Source organism: Coregonus clupeaformis, chromosome 19, assembly GCF_020615455.1.
Source record: "Coregonus clupeaformis isolate EN_2021a chromosome 19, ASM2061545v1, whole genome shotgun sequence".
Classification (NCBI taxonomy): Eukaryota; Metazoa; Chordata; class Actinopteri; order Salmoniformes; family Salmonidae; genus Coregonus; species Coregonus clupeaformis.
In genome coordinates this window covers 29,237,450-29,255,020 of record NC_059210.1, presented here as the reverse complement: position 1 = coordinate 29,255,020, position 17,571 = coordinate 29,237,450, and the positions used below count along the sequence as shown (strand labels likewise).

Genomic DNA, 17,571 nt, shown 5'->3' with positions numbered 1-17,571 from the left:
TTGTGAAAAACTGAGTTTAAATGTATTTGGCTAAGGTGTATGTAAACTTCCGACATCAACTGTATATAATATTAAGGATGTTTATTGTTGGATTCATAATTGGAATAATTTGATTAATCGAACATATAGGGCATCTCAATAACTCAAATCTGCATCCTATAAGTATGGTGAGTAGCCTAGCTAGCTAGGTAATTCAGAGAAAATAGGATTGTCTTTTTCTCCCCTTTTTACATTAGAAGTAACAATGGAAATCGATAACGTCTGTGTCTTCAACTGTTTCTTTCTTGTAAGCATTTTCCTATCCTGGAGTCTGAGACTTTGTAGGAATCTGTGGTAGCAAAGACGCTCTACCGTAAGCAGCGGTGGCAGAATAGAAAATGTCAAAATGCAGAATAACAAACCCATGGAAATCACCTGTAAGAGTGGGAAAGACAGCAGAATCTTACCTGAGTTAGGTATTAGCACCAGAGACATCTGACTGTGGTAGCATGACATTGACCTCAGGTGAACTTACCGTACTACTGCTCTCCACCACCATGACCAATCCCCTCGGTGTTCATTTAGTGATTGGAGTGTATTAGGGTCGTTCTACTAAATTAGTGTCTTTGCTTCCCTTTGATATTTTAAGTAGAAATTGTGCATCAATATTGAATTATAAAAGCCTGTTATATTAAATGAAGTGCCCTTTAATATTGACCACATGGATAATTAAATAAATGTAAAGTGACAAAAAAATAAGCATTTTCACGTGTCCTTGCACCCTCTGTGACTGCTAGGAAGATTTTAACCCACTTAAACCCAACATTTCTCAAAGTTTTCCCCATCATTGTAAAGCTCTAGTTATTGTGTTGCATTGACAAAGCCTTTTCTGAAGATTATTATTTATTTCATGTTATTAGTGATTAATTTAAGTCTGTCCCTCATTCTAAGGTCAACCCTGTTAAGTGAACTGAAAACTTATTTTAATATGGTGAAACTATTCCTTTAAAAAAAGAACATTGAACATCTAATAGTCAAATCATAGTGTAAAAGCAGGTGAGCTGGTTCTACTCCTTTTTTGCCATTTTCTGGTGTTTTGTGTTGGAAGACTGAGTCAAGTGGCGTAACACATCAACCTGTTACCGATAGATAAACAGGCTAGAAATTATTTAACAATTCAAATTTTTTTGGGAAGCTTGTATTCAATTGCCCGTCCCTGTTGCACACAACAAGCCTCCATAATGGCTGATTTAAGATGAAATCGTCAACCCTGTTGTGGTCAACCCTGTTACTGTCAACCCGTTTTCTTTATTTGGCACCTAATAGGCACTAATTATAGTCATTTTTATTTATTTAACCTCTTGAGATGGGAAAACTTGTTTTTTATTAAGTTAAACATGTGCTCTTTATGACAGAATGTTAAAATTTGGTGAAATCAAACATTTGTTTTGACCAATCCATTAGTAAAGTCTGTGTATGTGTGTCTGTGATCTACACTCCCAGACCTAATGAGCAGCAGCCTGTATCATTCATTGATTTGGATCTCTGGCAGCCAGGTCTGACTGACTGTGTGGCTTTTCTCTGGCTGCCTCTGTCTGCCTGTCACTCAGGGTGGCTGACAAAAGGCTTTAATGCTGTCAAATGCATTAATGAGAGACAGAACAAGGGGTTTTCTATATATAATGTAAGACTACAAGTTCCAAAAAATGACTGTGCAGTCTAGACAAGACGAGAGCAAGAGCAATCAATAGCAATCACACAGAACATTGTCAGAGGAAGTGTAAGAAATTAATTGAAGGGCTTTGTTCAATCTGTATCGCTGAAGCATTACAGATTGAGCAATAGAAATGTAAAGGTAATTTCCAATTGAGCCAACATATGCAGCGTTTAGCGTGAACGCAGTCTAAAATGGGAACTTCTGCGATACGGATTGAATAGAACCCTAAGGATGTGTTTTAGAATGTGTTCATAGATAACGGTAAACAAATAATAATATTAATAATAATAAATAATAATAATTTGGTGGGTGCTTACAGTATATTTGTCCTATTTCATGTGTAAATTGGACATGCGTTTTTTGCATATCCCAACTTTCCCTGAGACACCCTCTGAGAGTGGGGTCACGGCCAGGATCTGCCATTATCAATGGCGACCCTGGAGCAATTAGGGTTAAGTGCCTTGCTCAAGGACACATTGACAGATTTTTCACCTTCTCGGCTCAGGGAATTAAACTGGCCCAACGCTCTAACCGCTAGGCTACCAGCCGGAAGCAACCAATGAGTTGTCTCAGGCAATCACATAGAGTATCCCTCCCCCCACACACACCTACCTACACATAATCTGTGGGATGTCTGCTTTCATCAGGTACTATACATGTGGTCTCTATGTAAATGAGCTCTGTCATGTAGGTGTCCATGTGTGAAGGAGTATGAATAGGTAATAGTAGGGTGTCTGTGAGAAGCCTTGCTGTCAAAACCAGTTGGTAAACACACTTACAAGCCCCGTATGCCAGTCAAAGGGGCTCTTACAAACAATAAAACTTAATGTGATGGGAATTACAGTAACGGCTTTATTAAATTAGTGCAAAAGACAGACATAACTCAATCAAAATGTCATCTTTTTCTTTGCTTTATAGTGACTCATGGGGTCTTCCACACAAACCCAAACACACAAAAAACATTTTACGAGCGCAAAAAAACGAACCACCAATTCACTAGCCTTCCTTGACCTCTTTGTGTGACTCAGGGGGAGGCGGTGCTAGTGGCAGAGAAACAAATCCATGTAACACAAGGCAGACAGATTGCTAATCAGCAAAGCAATTTAAGACTCCAGATTTAAATTAATCACAGATTCTCAAAAAACTGGAGATGTACATTAAAAATAGTAAAACACATCGATAGCATTAGAAATAGTGCCTAAAGTCCACAAAAAGGTTTCTCTTTTTTCTGTGGGGGTAATTGAAGAGCCGGCAGTCCAAATACATAAGTTAATTAATATATTTGTACAATGGTAAAAAATAAAATATATATAGTGTACTTTTTTGTAAGTTTCACACCGTTACTATAAAGATATATTGTTTTCCACTCCATGACAACTAATGCAATAGAAACAAAACGAATCAAAAAAGACTCCAGAAACTTCTGACTTGAGAAGGCTTATGGCTACCACCTTGCCCTAACCACAACCACTGCAGACAAAAACAGGCTTTTTTCTCTCATTACAGTAGGAAACAAGATCAAATACACTCGTCTATGACGAGAAAATAAAGTAATACATCAAAAAGTCAATGCTTTTCCCCATCCAGTATCCAGTAGCTCAGACTATGCAGTGTTTCCTTGCCCAGCGAGAGAGTCCATTCAGGCGGTGGTGTCCGTGACAACAGAACCCACATTAGATGGACGGAGGAGGCGGGCGAGGGGCGGGAGAAGGATGGGCGAGGGAGAAGACCAGGGGCAAGGACAACTGTTCAGGTGAGGGGTAACAGAGCTAGGGGTGGTAATGGATGGAGAGAGGGGTGGGGTAGAGGTGAAGGGGGGTAACTAAAAGCTGGTGGGGAACTGTGGGGGGGGCTGGGTAAGATAACGTGGTGACACCCAAGATGCTTAATACCACAGAGGGCCAGTCTGAATTGTGTTTTTGTGTAATTGTTTGCTAGTTGTTTTAGTTATGGTGAGAGGTCTTCTCTCCTTAGGCTTGATGGCGTAGGGGAGATATGTCGTTTCTCTTCAGTGTTGCAAGTAGACTACAGTAGGTTTCAGCACAATTTACAAGCCTGGTAAGAAATAGTGGATAGAAAGTGAAAAAGGAGAAGAGAGAATGACAGAGAGAGGAAGAGAAAGATAAACAGATAGTCAAGGGCATCGTCAACGCAGATCAGTTGCAATCAATTACACAAGACAGGTAATAGGTATCCTACATTAAAGATTCAGGATGGAGAGGACAGAGAAGATCGAAATATACACCCTTGGTACAGATTTAGATAGAATAAAGAGACTCAATTATTTGTCTGTGTAAAATGGCCATGGAAACGTTTGAGAGCTTGATAATGACATGTCCTCCTCTGTCACGCCCTGCTGAATGGAACAACATGTATTTCTTTTCTATAGTGGTTATGTATCACACACGTCCGAAGACCAGCAGAAAAAACACATGTATTGCAGCCTGGTGCCTTTATATCTACACAGAGTCATTTATTAGGAGTTACGTAAAAGTAGGGTAATAAAGGTATATATCTTATAATGAAATAAATCAGATTGATGCACAGACTTTGGGTACAGTTAGTGCTGCTAGCTAAACCTTTCCTCACACAGACACACGTGACACACACACAGCATTATGAATTGTGAGTTGTTATCGATCCAGCTGTCTGTCTCCCTCTGCCATCCCCCATTCCTCTGTTCTGTCACTGTGGGCTCTACTCAGAACTCCATCTCTTTCTCTCTCCATTATGACATGTAGTAGCTGTATAAGTATGGTTGTTTTTCAGTCCTGACTGGACAGTAAGGACAGCCCCTCAGGACCATGGGGCTGATCCTGCCTGAGCTCGTGTAGGAAGGTGTTGTTCCTGTTGCTAGTGGAGACAGGCACTCTCTCTACCGCAGAGCAGCTGTGCTGTTGCTCAAGGTCCGTATGCTACACAGATTCTGCTATGTGAATGGGGAGGCATTGTAGAGGCCATTTCTTTAGCCCATAGAAAAGGCTTTTTATATACATAAAGAGATGAGATTGCCCATCTATACATGGAGAGTTAAGTTCATGATGTGCTCAAGGGTCCAGCTTTCTGTAGCAAGCAAAAAGTCAAAAGATTTTCCTTCACTGCTGATCGACAAGTAAAATGCATGCAGTACAAAATAGTGTAAAAGAGATATGTAAATGAAAATGATTACACCACTCTTACTTTCCTTGTTAAATTGGGTATACATAGTTAGTTAGATTGATTTGTATTTAGCTCCCTTTTCCCTTGTGTGTGTGTGTGTGTGTCCTCGAAATAAGATTACAGAGTGGTTTTGAGAAATGAAAACTGTAATTTTGTGAGACATTCAAAATGTCGGAACGATCGAAGCGTGCCTGATTTGATGGGGTATATATCTAATGGAAATGGGCCTCTTTTCTACTGTGTCGGTCTAAGTGATTCTGAAAAGGAACTATAAGTTGAACAACACTCCGGAGCACAGCAAAGACACTCGTGCTTCAGAGATGTGTTTTGCGAATGTAATGAGACTCTGGGAACCTTTATTCCCGCGTGCAGGCCTTAAAACATACAAATTCTTTCCCCTCTGGCTAAAAACTCACAGCCTGAAAAATGAAAATAAACAGCTAAATCAATTCACCTCAGCTCTCTCATGGAGGCAATAAAGTCAGGCACGGAGCGGATAAGAAAGAGCCTTACCCCCACCAACCTGAGTGAGAATGGGAAGGGAAATGTGACCAGCACACCTGCTGTACCTGGAGAGGCTGAGATGTGGAGGGAATGATGGAGAGAGAGAAAGAAAGAGAGAGAAAGAGAGAGCGACAGGGAGAGAGAGAAAGAGAGAGAGGGAGAGAGCGAGAGAAAGAGAGGGAAAGAAGGATAGAGGAAGAGAGAGAGGGATAGAGGGATAGAGGGAGACAGAGGGATGTTTGATCTAATCAACATCAACTTAATTGGGTGAAAGTGCTACTGGCAGAAGTCAGCTGGAGTTGAGGCAAACATAATAACTCACAGGAGCGCTGCCCTCGTAAAATCCAGTCCAGCAGAATTACCATCCTCCCTGCCTGCCTGTGGATCTACCCTTCCTTCTCTCCTTCCATCTTCATCTCATTATCAATGTCAGTATGTCAGGAGACAAGTCTCACAGCATACAGTGAGCCATATCCAATATCTGCTCCATTTGTGAAGAGGAGGAGTGTAAAGTTTGCCCTTTGAAAGTCTAATCATATAGCAGCAACCCTCACTGTCACTCTCTGGCTGCTTCCCATTATGGCTTTAAAGAGAGTAGTTCTGACAAAACTAAAACCAACTCAAATCAAACAATTCCATTTTGTAGCATGAAAAAAATATATGTGCCATCATTCAGTAAAACAGGTGTGACTAGACTAGACACAGGATTAAACATGACATTGGTGAACAACGTTTTTAGTGTTTTTATTTGGAGGGGAAGAGGGTTTATCAGCCAGGTAATGTCATACCTATTAAATCAAAACAAAGGGATTAAAAGAGGAATAATTAATATTACCAAGGAGGAGGCGGATCCCATTTCTCCTTCTCCTAAATAACCTGCTCCTGTAACCGAGTGGATTAGAGCAGGGAAAGTGGCTATTTGGGCAGAAAACAGGATTTAAACATCACTGTGTGTGTGTGTGTGTGTGTGTGTGTGTGTGTGTGTGTGTGTGTGTGTGTGTGTGTGTGTGTGTGTGTGTGTGTGTGTGTGTGTGTGTGTGTGTGTGTGCTCATCAGGGAGGATGGATGCATGTTGGCAGACTGAGGAAGGCTATCTGCCTGGGTTTATTTCCCTATTTGTGGATTAATTGCCTTTTCTTTCTCTGAGATTCAGCGGCAGCCCTTCTATCAAATCTCCAGCTTATAAAATCCCACAATGCTCACCTCAGCTTCTGAGACAAACACTAACAACAACACACCCACACAGGGAATAAATGTAAAATACGCCCTAAAGAGCCTCATCAACATTTTAGCCTTTAACTGATAGCTGATAACAGGCTCATCATTGTGAATGTGTCCCTATGCGGTCAACATTATCCTGTAACTAGTACACAGCCCAGGATATATGTTAGAAAGGAGAACAGGCAGTGTTGGACTGTGGTCATAGGGGAGATTGCAGGAGGGTGACTGAGCCTTGAGACAGCCCAATGGGAGTAGGAGAGGAAATGTCATCTGGTTTAATACTGCAGCTGCTTGTTCACCCATGCCTTTCACTTTATCACCTCCACTCACATGTGTTTCCCTCATAAACTAAATAATCTTAAAACGTCAGTGGTGCCCACAGCGCTCATGTGGAAAAACAACTCTATATACTGTATTTACATACTGCTGTCACATGATGCTAGACTTCCATTTCAGACCTGCCAGAACCTGCTGGAGAGAGATAATACCAGTCCCTCCAGGATTCTGCAGCGTTCTTTTGTGATAGTTGCAGGCCAAAATACTTGATTTTGCTGGGACAATTTTGACATGTTGCATGATTTTGTCGAATTTATCCCAAAAATGACATGTTGCTTGATTGAACCATTTTACGCGATAAAAGTACGGTGATTGGTTACAATTGCGAGCCCTCTTTTTGTAGTGCGGTGATTGGACAGTTATACGCAGTAATATTGCAATGATTTGACGGTTTTATGCAGTAATATTGCAATGATTTGACGGTTTTATGCAGTAATAGTGCAGTGATTGGCCAAATCTGCAAGCCATAATATGCAGGGAATTGTTGATTTTGCGAAACATTCTGTGATCGCAGAATCACAAAATATTGGAGGGACTGTAATACAAACGCACTCTGTCTGTCAGTCAGGCCATTCACTGACAGTGAGACAGGGGGCACTGTGGTCATCTCTGCCACACTGGCAAATTGGTTTTACTATCTAAATTAGAGAATTTCCTCAACAAAATAGCTATCCTAGATGTATTAGTACTCTTACTAACAATGGCCATTATTTTGTTTGCCTGCAAACAGTAAGCACCATCCAGATAATTTGATCCACAACATACAAAACAATACATACAGGCTTCATCTGTATGTTACTTGACATGAAATCCACCCTAAGTCCAATTTAGGCTCTGTTAACAGAGGTACAGCAGCAGAACTCAAGGTGGGATTTGAGGCCTCATGAGTTACAGGTCTGTGGGAAAGTCCTGCTACAAGCCTATCACACTGTAGAGGCTCACACATCAACAGGGACTGACTGGACCCGTAAGCTCCAGGATTCAGCCAGGGACCTAGCTGCAGTAAATGGAGGTCTAAAGACTACAATATTTGTGTATGCTTAACACCGGCTCTGTCCCGGAGGCTTGCATGCATTATTTAAGGATCTGTAAAAGTAACGTTGAGTTATTTTTCCTTGAAAAGTAGGGAAGGAGCAGGAGGGTACATGCGGATATGGATTTTTCTGTGGTACTGGGCTGGGCAGAGAGACAGTCACTTTGGAGCCTGCTGTCCAGTGAAGTAGATTGATTAGGTTTGGGCGATGTCAATCTCTATCCTATCGTGATTAAGTACCCATAAAATATTGTGTTATACGATGGTATCACCCCCTGCTGGCCAACCCACCAATAAAAAACAAATATTATAATGTAAAAAGAAAATAACTTTTAAAAGACAGCTAAAAAGGACCACTAGCGCGAGCTTACATGCTACAGGGGGGAGGAGAAGAATCATGTCAAAATATATTTCGGAGCCAAATCTTTTTTACTAGCCTACTGCCGCGTTCACGTGTTAGTTGGAAATCAGAAATGTTTGACTTGTTAACTGGTTGAACGCGGCACGTGTATACAACCAGTGAGCAAGTCGGAAATGTCAGAGTGTCCTAGTTCCGACTAGCACGTGAACGCAACATATTCCTCTCTGTTGGAGCTGTGGCACAAAAGAGGTGTGTGTCTGTGTGTGCCAATGCGCAAGACAGCCTTGCTGGCTGTGCATCGTGTGATGGGTTGTAAATCATGAAGGGTCCGGCTGCAGAGCATGCAACTCTGCTCTCCCCAGAACTGTGATTCACATTTTTGCCTAATATTCCACTGTTATTAGGTCTAGGCTTCTGTATGTTGTAGGTAAGTTGTATACATTGCTAATAATAGGCTAAAGAAATAGGCCTACTTTACGCATTGTTTATTTCATAAGCTTTGCTCAGCTGTAAGTTTTCTTTTGACTTCTCATTAGATTGTTTGCTCAATTTCACTTCTTGTTGCCTGTAATATTTGTCATTCAAAATAAAGCTGTGATAGAGAATCGCCTATAGACTCTGACTTTCACAATTGTTCCCATTTGAAAGCTGCAACTAGGACATTACAATAAACACTTTATTAGAATAGCCTACTTGGGAAATATTCTACATAAATGTAACTTGTCTTAATACTTTTGATAGGCTATTTTAATTAGTAGGATATGGCTTTTGGCCGTTTGGTTCGGAACAGCAAGGAGGAGGGATGCATGCATCATTGTCTCACACGATGAAGTCGGGGTGGGGACTGTGGATCTGTCTCCGTCGGGTAGTACGTTAGTGCGTTAGTCACACGTGATATCTCAAGACAGCACTGGCCCGATTTTGACAAAACTTTGCTGAATGATGCGTCTTGTACATAGAGATCCGGCATTTACAAAATTACATTGATTGACCTGATGAGGTCACTATAACAAGAGAATGAAAATGCTAACTTTGAAAGGTCATGCCACTCATCCCTTTTGACCTAAAGTCATGGAATTCGGTACATAGGTCCCTTTCCTCACAAGGAACAAATTTGACTAGGGACCCATAAAGTCCACCATGATGGATTTTCCGGCATTTAGAATTTTGTGAAAAACACTTAAAACGTTACTCTTCTGGCACTGAATGACCGATCTGCACGAAACTTTATATGTGGCATCTATGGACAATGGTTTCTCAATGCAATATTTTCCAGACTAGTATGTAAAACAACATGGCCGCTATTGACCAATAAACATTCACGTGGGCGTGGCCTGGCATATAAATGCATATAAATCAGTCAACGATATTCATATTGTATCAAAATATGGTACACATGTTGCAAACACTGTGAAGACTTAACATATGCAAGAATATTCATATCGACCACACGAAGGCGCTATAACGGACACATGTTTATATCTTTTGAACTGTTTGATTCAGAGTGATGAAATTTGGCACACATGCTCAGGGATATGAGTCTAGCAAACTACGCAATATCTCAGACACCACTGGTGCTGCATAATTCATTGGGGACAACATGTTTACTGTTGCCTTGTTTCTTTTAGACAAAGCTTTGCTCAACTGTAAGTTTTGTTCAAACTACTCGTTGGAGTTTTCTGTATTGCTATTGTTTGTTCTACCTATCTCATTATTACCTTAGGCTTGTCATGTTTTTAGGTTATTCAAAAACACCTTAAAACTTTCTGAGAACTCTGTTAGATAAATTCATTGTTTGATCATGAAGTAGCGCGACGGGAGGAGACGGGAGAAAGCCAGCATGCATACAAACAGAAGTTATATTCATATCAAATGGAGAGAAAAGAGAAAATAAAGCTTTTAAAATAATTAGACACTGGAGTGTCCACTATAAAAAATCAAATATGCTTTGGCTATATGGCCCAGATCATCCGACATTCAGAGAGAAAAAAACTGACTGGACATTTTGCTCTGCTTTTGTGATAGTCTTAGCTCTGTCTACAGTCGTGGTCAAAAGTTTTGAGAATGACACAATATTAATCTTCACAAAGTTTGCTGCCTCAGCTTTTATGATGGCAATTTGCATATACTCCAGAATGTTATGACGAGTGATCAGATGAATTGCAAGTAATTGCAAAGTCCCTCTTTGCCATGAAAATGAACTTAATCCCCAAAAAACATTTCCACTGCATTTCAACCCTGCCACAAAAGGACCAGCTGACATCATGTCAGTGATTCTCTCGTTAACACAGGTGAGAGTGTTGACGAGGACAAGGCTGGAGATCACTCTGTCATGCTGATTGAGTTAGACTAACAGACTGGAAGCTTTAAAAGGAGGGTGGTGCATGAAATCATTGTTCTTCCTCTGTTAACCATGGTTACCTGCAAGGAAACACGTACCGTCATCATTGCTTTGCATAAAAAGGGCTTCACAGGCAAGGATATTGCTGCTAGTAAGATTGCACCTAAATCAACCATTTATCGGATCATCAAGAACTTCAAGGAGAGAGGTTCAATTGTTGTGAAGAAGGCTTCAGGGCGCCCAAGTAAGTCCAGCAAGCGCCAGGACCGTCTCCTAAAGTTGATTCAGCTGCGGGATCGGGGCACCACCAGTGCAGAGCTTGCTCAGGAATGGCAGCAGGCAGGTGTGAGTGCATCTGCATGCACAGTGAAGTGAAGACTTTTGGAGGATGGCCTGGTGTCAAGAAGAGCAGCGAGGAAGCCACTTCTCTCCAGGAAAAACATCAGGGACAAACTGATATTCTGCAAAAGGTACAGGGATTGGACTGCTGAGGACTGGGGTAAAGTCATTTAATCTGATGAATCCCCTTTCCGATTGTTTGGGGCATCTGGAAAAAAGCTTGTCCGGAGAAGACAAGGTGAGCGCTACCATCAGTCCTGTGTCATGCCAAAAGTAAAGCATCCTGAGACCATTCATGTGTGGGTTTGCTTCTCAGCCAAGGGAGTGGGCTCACTCACAATTTTGCCTAAGAACACAGCCATGAATAAGGAATGGTACCAACACATCCTCCGAGAGCAACTTCTCCCAACCATCCAAGAACAGTTTGGTGACGAACAATGCCTTTTCCAGCATGATGGAGCACCTTGCCATAAGGCAAAAGTGATAACTAAGTGGCTCGGGGAACAAAACATCGACATTTTGGGTCCATGGCCAGGAAACTCCCCAGACCTTAATCCCATTGAGAACTTGTGGTCAATCCTCAAGAGGCGGGTGGACAAACAAAAACCCACAAATTCTGACAAACTCCAAGCATTGATTATGCAAGAATGGGCTGCCATCAGTCAGGATGTGGCCCAGAAGTTAATTGACAGCATACCAGGGCGGATTGCAGAGGTCTTGAAAAAGAAGGGTCAACACTGCAAATATTGACTCTTTGCATAAACTTAATGTAATTGTCAATAAAAGCCTTTGACACTTATGGAATGCTTGTAATTATACTTCAGTATACCATAGTACATCTGACAAAAATATCTAAAAACACTGAAGCAGCAAACTTTGTGAAGACCAATACTTGTGTCATTCTCAAAACTTTTGACCACGACTGTACATTGTTCTCTTGCATTCTGTAAATTGTTTATAACAGATTTATTGAAATAGGGTATGCAGGCTATAGCAAAGGAATAGGCCATTTGGCTTGGCCCTGCTGTGGGCTGCCCGGTCAGCTCTTTACTGCGTGGTGCCAGTCAAGTTGAAATCGGTTATGCATTGTCTCTCACATCACGATGTCGTCACTATCGACAACGGCTGTCAATCATCTTCGATATCCGTTACAAGTGTAATATCGGCTCCGTACTACACCGGCTCCGTACTACACTGTACTACACCGGCTCCGTACTACACTGGCTCCGACGCTCGTCGGATGTGGCAGGGCTTGCAAACTATTACAGACTACAAAGGGAAGCACAGCCGCTAGCTAACCAGTGACACAAGCATACCAGATGAGCTAAATTACTTCTATGCTCACTTCGAGGCAAGTAACAATGAAACATGCATGAGAGCATCAGCTGTTCCGGACGACTGTGTGATCACGCTCTCCATAGCCGATGTGAGTAAGACCTTTAAACAGGTCAACATTCACAAGGCCACAGGGCCAGACGGATTACCAGGACGTGTACTACGAGCATGCGCTGACCAACTGGTAAGTGCCTTCACTGACATTTTCGACCTCTCCCTGTCTGAGTCTGTAATACCAACATGTTTCAAGCAGACCACCATAGTCCCTGTGCCCAAGAACACTAAGGTAACCTGCCTAAATAACTATCGACCCGTAGCACTCACGTCTGTACCATGAAGTGCTTTGAAAGGCTGGTCATGGCTCACATCAACACCATTATCCCAGAAAACCTAGACCCACTCCAATTTGCATACCGCCCCAATAGATCCACAGATGATGCAATCTCTATTGCGCTCCACACTGCACTTTCACACCTGGACAAAAGGAACACCTATGTAAACAGCTTCTAACCCCAAGCCATAAGACTCGGTACCGGTACCCCTTGTATATAGCCTCGCTATTGTTATTTTTACTACTGCTCTTTAATTATTGTTACTTTTATTTCGTATTATTTATATATATTTTTTTGTTTGTTTTATTCTTTCTTAAAACTGCATTGTTGGTTAAGGGCTTGTAAGTAAGCATTTCACTGTAAGGTCTACACCTGTTGTATTCGACGCATGTGACAAATAACATTTGATTTGATTTGAATATTGCCCAACCATATGATGGAGCAGCGTCTCTCCTTAGGTTGAGTGCAGTCCTCTCTGGTGGACTTGCAGCAAGCTCCACCAGCCACACAGTGTTTAAGACCTTTCCTTCCTAAAGTACTTAGAGCCTGCTATAGAAGGCCTGCAGGAAGACACAATGTAAATGTCAATCATACAGAAAGTACATGTGTGTGAATATGTTCAGAAAGGCTGGAGAGAGGAGGACAAGCACATAATAATGGCTGGAATGGAGGGAATGGAATAGTAACAAACACATAGAAACCATGTGTTTGAAACCATTCCATAAATTCCATTCCAGCCATTATTATGAGCCCGTCCTCCCCAATTAAGATGCCACCAGCTGCCTGTGGTATGTACAGTATGGAAGGGAGAGAGTGTGAGGGTTAGACAGAATGCACGTACAGTATGAGATTGGATGTGTGTGCGTGCGTGTGTGTGTGATTCGTGTCTAAGTTAGAGGGGGAACAGACAGTCTAATCTCCTCACACCTTTCTTCTCTCAGACTCTGCTGTCACTTGTCTTGAGCTCTTTCCATTTTTTCACTGTCTTTCTGCTGAGGGGTCAGAGTTCAGCCCGGTGATAAGGGAATTGAAATCACAGTATCTTACTCCTCGACTCCTCTCACAATCTGGCTCCACGACGAGTGATCAGTTCCCTCTATCTGTGCCTGAGCGGTGGAGCCTGGGTCTGGCTGATGTGCCCTGACAGAAGTCATCTCTCTGTGTGTATCACTGTACCGACTCTGATACAGAGGGGACCTCTATGGCCCAGCTCTCTCTCCCACTGGAGACACAGACAAAGATTACCTCTCCGTATATCACGACCTGTCTCTTCATGCTGCATGGCTCAGCTGAATAATATGCTGCAGTGCCTGCTGATGATGCTATACTGTCTGCAGCTCCACATAACACACCCCATTCAGCTATGGTTTTGGCCAATGAAACAACATGCTTTGGTTGGTTAATGAATGCCAGAGTCTATCAGTACAGTATGGTGTGTCATAATGAATGCCAATGAGAAGCTCTGCATGCCACCCAATTAACATTCACTGGGCTCATACACACACCAGCTGTTTCCACATTGGCCACTGATAACAAAGCATTGATCATCTACAGTGAGGGAAAAAAGTATTTGATCTCCTGCTGATTTTGTATATTTGCCCGCTGACAAAGAAATGATCAGTCTATAATTTTAATGGTATGTTTATTTGAACAGTGAGAGACAAAATAACAACAAAAAAATCCAGAAAAACATATGTCAAAAATGTTATAAATTGATTTGCATTTTAATGAGGGAAATAAGTATTTGACCCCCTCTCAATCAAAAAAATTTCTGGCTCCCAAGTGTCTTTCATACAGGTAACGAGCTGAGATTAGGAGCACACTCTTAAAGGGAGTGCTCCTAATCTCAGCTTGTTACCTGTATAAAAGACACCTGTCCACAGAAGCAATCAATCAATCAGATTCCAAACTCTCCACCATGGCCAAGACCAAAGAGCTCTCCAAGGATGTCAGGGACAAGATTGTAGACCTACACAAGGCTGGAATGGGCTACAAGACCATCGCCAAGCAGCTTGGTGAGAAGGTGACAACAGTTGGTGCGATTATTCGCAAATGGAAGAAACACAAAATAACTGTCAATCTCCCTCGGCCTGGGGCTCCATGCAAGATCTCACCTTGTGGAGTTGCAATGATCATGAGAACGGTGAGGAATCAGCCCAGAACTACACGGGAGGATCTTGTCAATGATCTCAAGGCAGCTGGGACCATAGTCACCAAGAAAACAATTGGTAACACACTATGCCGTGAAGGACTGAAATCCTGCAGCGCCCGCAAGGTCCCCCTGCTCAAGAAAGCACATATACATGCCCGTCTGAAGTTTGCCAATGAACATCTGAATGATTCAGAGGAGAACTGGGTGAAAGTGTTGTGGTCAGATGAGACCAAAATGGAGCTCTTTGGCATCAACTCAACTCGCCGTGTTTGGAGGAGGAGGAATGCTGCCTATGACCCCAAGAACACCATCCCCACCGTCAAACATGGAGGTGGAAACATTATGCTTTGGGGGTGTTTTTCTGCTAAGGGGACAGGACAACTTCACCGCATCAAAGGGGACGATGGACGGGGCCATGTACCGTCAAATCTTGGGTGAGAACCTCCTTCCCTCAGCCAGGGCATTGAAAATGGGTCGTGGATGGGTATTCCAGCATGACAATGACCCAAAACACACGGCCAAGGCAACAAAGGAGTGGCTCAAGAAGAAGCACATTAAGGTCCTGGAGTGGCCTAGCCAGTCTCCAGACCTTAATCCCATAGAAAATCTGTGGAGGGAGCTGAAGGTTTGAGTTGCCAAACGTCTGCCTCGAAACCTTAATGACTTGAAGAAGATCTGCAAAGAGGAGTGGGACAAAATCCCTCCTGAGATGTGTGCAAACCTGGTGGCTAACTACAAGAAACGTCTGACCTCTGTGATTGCCAACAAGGGTTTTGCCACCAAGTACTAAGTCATGTTTTGCAGAGAGGTCAAATACTTATTTCCCTCATTAAAATGCACATCAATTCATAACATTTTTGACATGCGTTTTTCTGTATTTTTTTGTTGTTATTCTGTCTCTCACTGTTCAAATAAACCTACCATTAAAATTATAGACTGATCATTTCTTTGTCAGTGGGCAAACGTACAAAATCAGCAGGGGATCAAATACTTTTTTCCCTCACTGTAGCACATAGACCACCATGAGAAAGAGAGAGAGAGAGAGCAGGCTTATCATGAATAATCTGCTCTGGGCTGCGTCAGGCTGCATGTCTAGATCCCTCCTCAGGTTCACTGAGTGAACCCAGTCAGTTCAGTTATCTGGTATATTGTCAGAGCCCTGTCTGTATGCTCCTGGCCTCACAGCTGGCCTTAGAGAGGCAGAGAGAGGGGGAGAGAGGGGGAGAGAGGGAAAGTAGAGAGACTGAAGAGGGGACGGATGGAGAGATACATACCCAAAGGGAGAGTGATGGATGGAGGAACGAGGTGAGATAGAGAGATATGGAGAGAAAATGAGGAGACACCTGTCCACAGAAGCAATCAATCAATCAGATTCCAAACTCTCCACCATGGCCAAGACCAAAGAGCCCTCCAAGGATGTCAGGGACAAGATTGTAGACCTAGGGCTGCGTCAGGCTGCATGTCTAGATCCCTCCTCAGGTTCACTGAGTGAACCCAGTCAGTTCAGTTATCTGGTATATTGTCAGAGCCCTGTCTGTATGCTCCTGGCCTCACAGCTGGCCTTAGAGAGGCAGAGAGAGGGGGAGAGAGGGGGAGAGAGGGAAAGTAGAGAGACTGAAGAGGGGACGGATGGAGAGATACATACCCAAAGGGAGAGTGATGGATGGAGGAACGAGGTGAGATAGAGAGATATGGAGAGAAAATGAGGAGATGAGGAAAATAGATTGTCATTGTAAGTCAGGGATGGCTGGAGATTGAGAGATAGAAACAGAGAGAGAGTGAATGAGTGATAGAGAAGGAGAAAAACTGAGAGAGAAGGGCAATGGAAGCGGGTGAGCGACTAGAGAGAGAGAGGGATGAGAGAGAGAGGGACTGATGAGAGAGAGAGTTAGTGGCTGCTTGGTATGATCAGGCCTGCAGGCGTCTTTTGCTCAACACTCTCAATGGCTCCATTGTGCGTTGAATTACAGATGGGACATCCTCCTCCCTTTCTCCTTCCTCCCTCCCGCCATTCTCTGCTCCCCTCTTGCTGAACATTGCCGTGGGCACGGAACTCAGCTGTAAAACCAGCCCAGCCCACAATCCCCCTCTGAACACAGAATAGGCATCTATTTAACAGTTGAAAGTTATTTTATTCCTCCAGAAGACGGGCTGTTAGAAGTGCACCATTATGCCTCCCATTCTCATTGGAGGAGTACATTATTCATGTTATCACAAATGGTATAAATTAGATATACAGCGTGAGCTCCCAACAGGAGTCCCTGGGAAGCGCCTGACTGTAGCGGGGGACGCCAGATTAACGGTGGAGGAGACACAGACACACCAACACAAATGGAAGAGATGCTAGGAACAGGTCTAAAAGTCGCTGTAAAGACATCTGAGATTTAATGAGCGAATATTCTGCCCAGGGCATGTCGATATTAGCAGCAACAGCAGCACCACCATCCGGTACCACTTGCTGTGCGGTAGCAGAGAGAACAGTCTATGACTTGGGTGACTGGAGTCTTTGACAATTTTTTGGGCTCTCCTCTGACACGCCTAGTATATAGGTCCTGGATGGCAGGAAGCTTGGCCCCAGTGATGTACTGGGCCGTATGCACTACCCTCTGTAGCGCCTTACAGTCAGATGCCATACAGTGAGGGAAAAAAGTGTTTGATCCCCTGCTGATTTTGTACGTTTGCCCACTGACAAAGAAATGATCAGTCTATAATTTTAATGGTAGGTTTATTTGAACAGTGAGAGACAGAATAACAACAAAAAA

At 42.8% G+C, this 17,571-nt stretch overlaps 1 protein-coding gene across 3 annotated transcripts in view; it reads right to left on the bottom strand.

The window, feature by feature from the left end:
- Positions 1 to 2,525: 2,525 nt before the first annotated feature.
- LOC121531835 (cadherin-13) overlaps positions 2,526 to 17,571 on the bottom strand; it is a 576,485-nt gene continuing 561,439 nt past the window's right edge. For all 3 annotated transcript variants that reach the window (XM_045227157.1, XM_045227158.1, XM_041837322.2), the window contains one exon: positions 2,526 to 3,751. In XM_045227157.1, the coding sequence (XP_045083092.1) occupies positions 3,744 to 3,751 (8 nt within the window). In that variant the 3' untranslated portion in view covers positions 2,526 to 3,743. The remainder of the gene's footprint in view (positions 3,752 to 17,571) is intronic.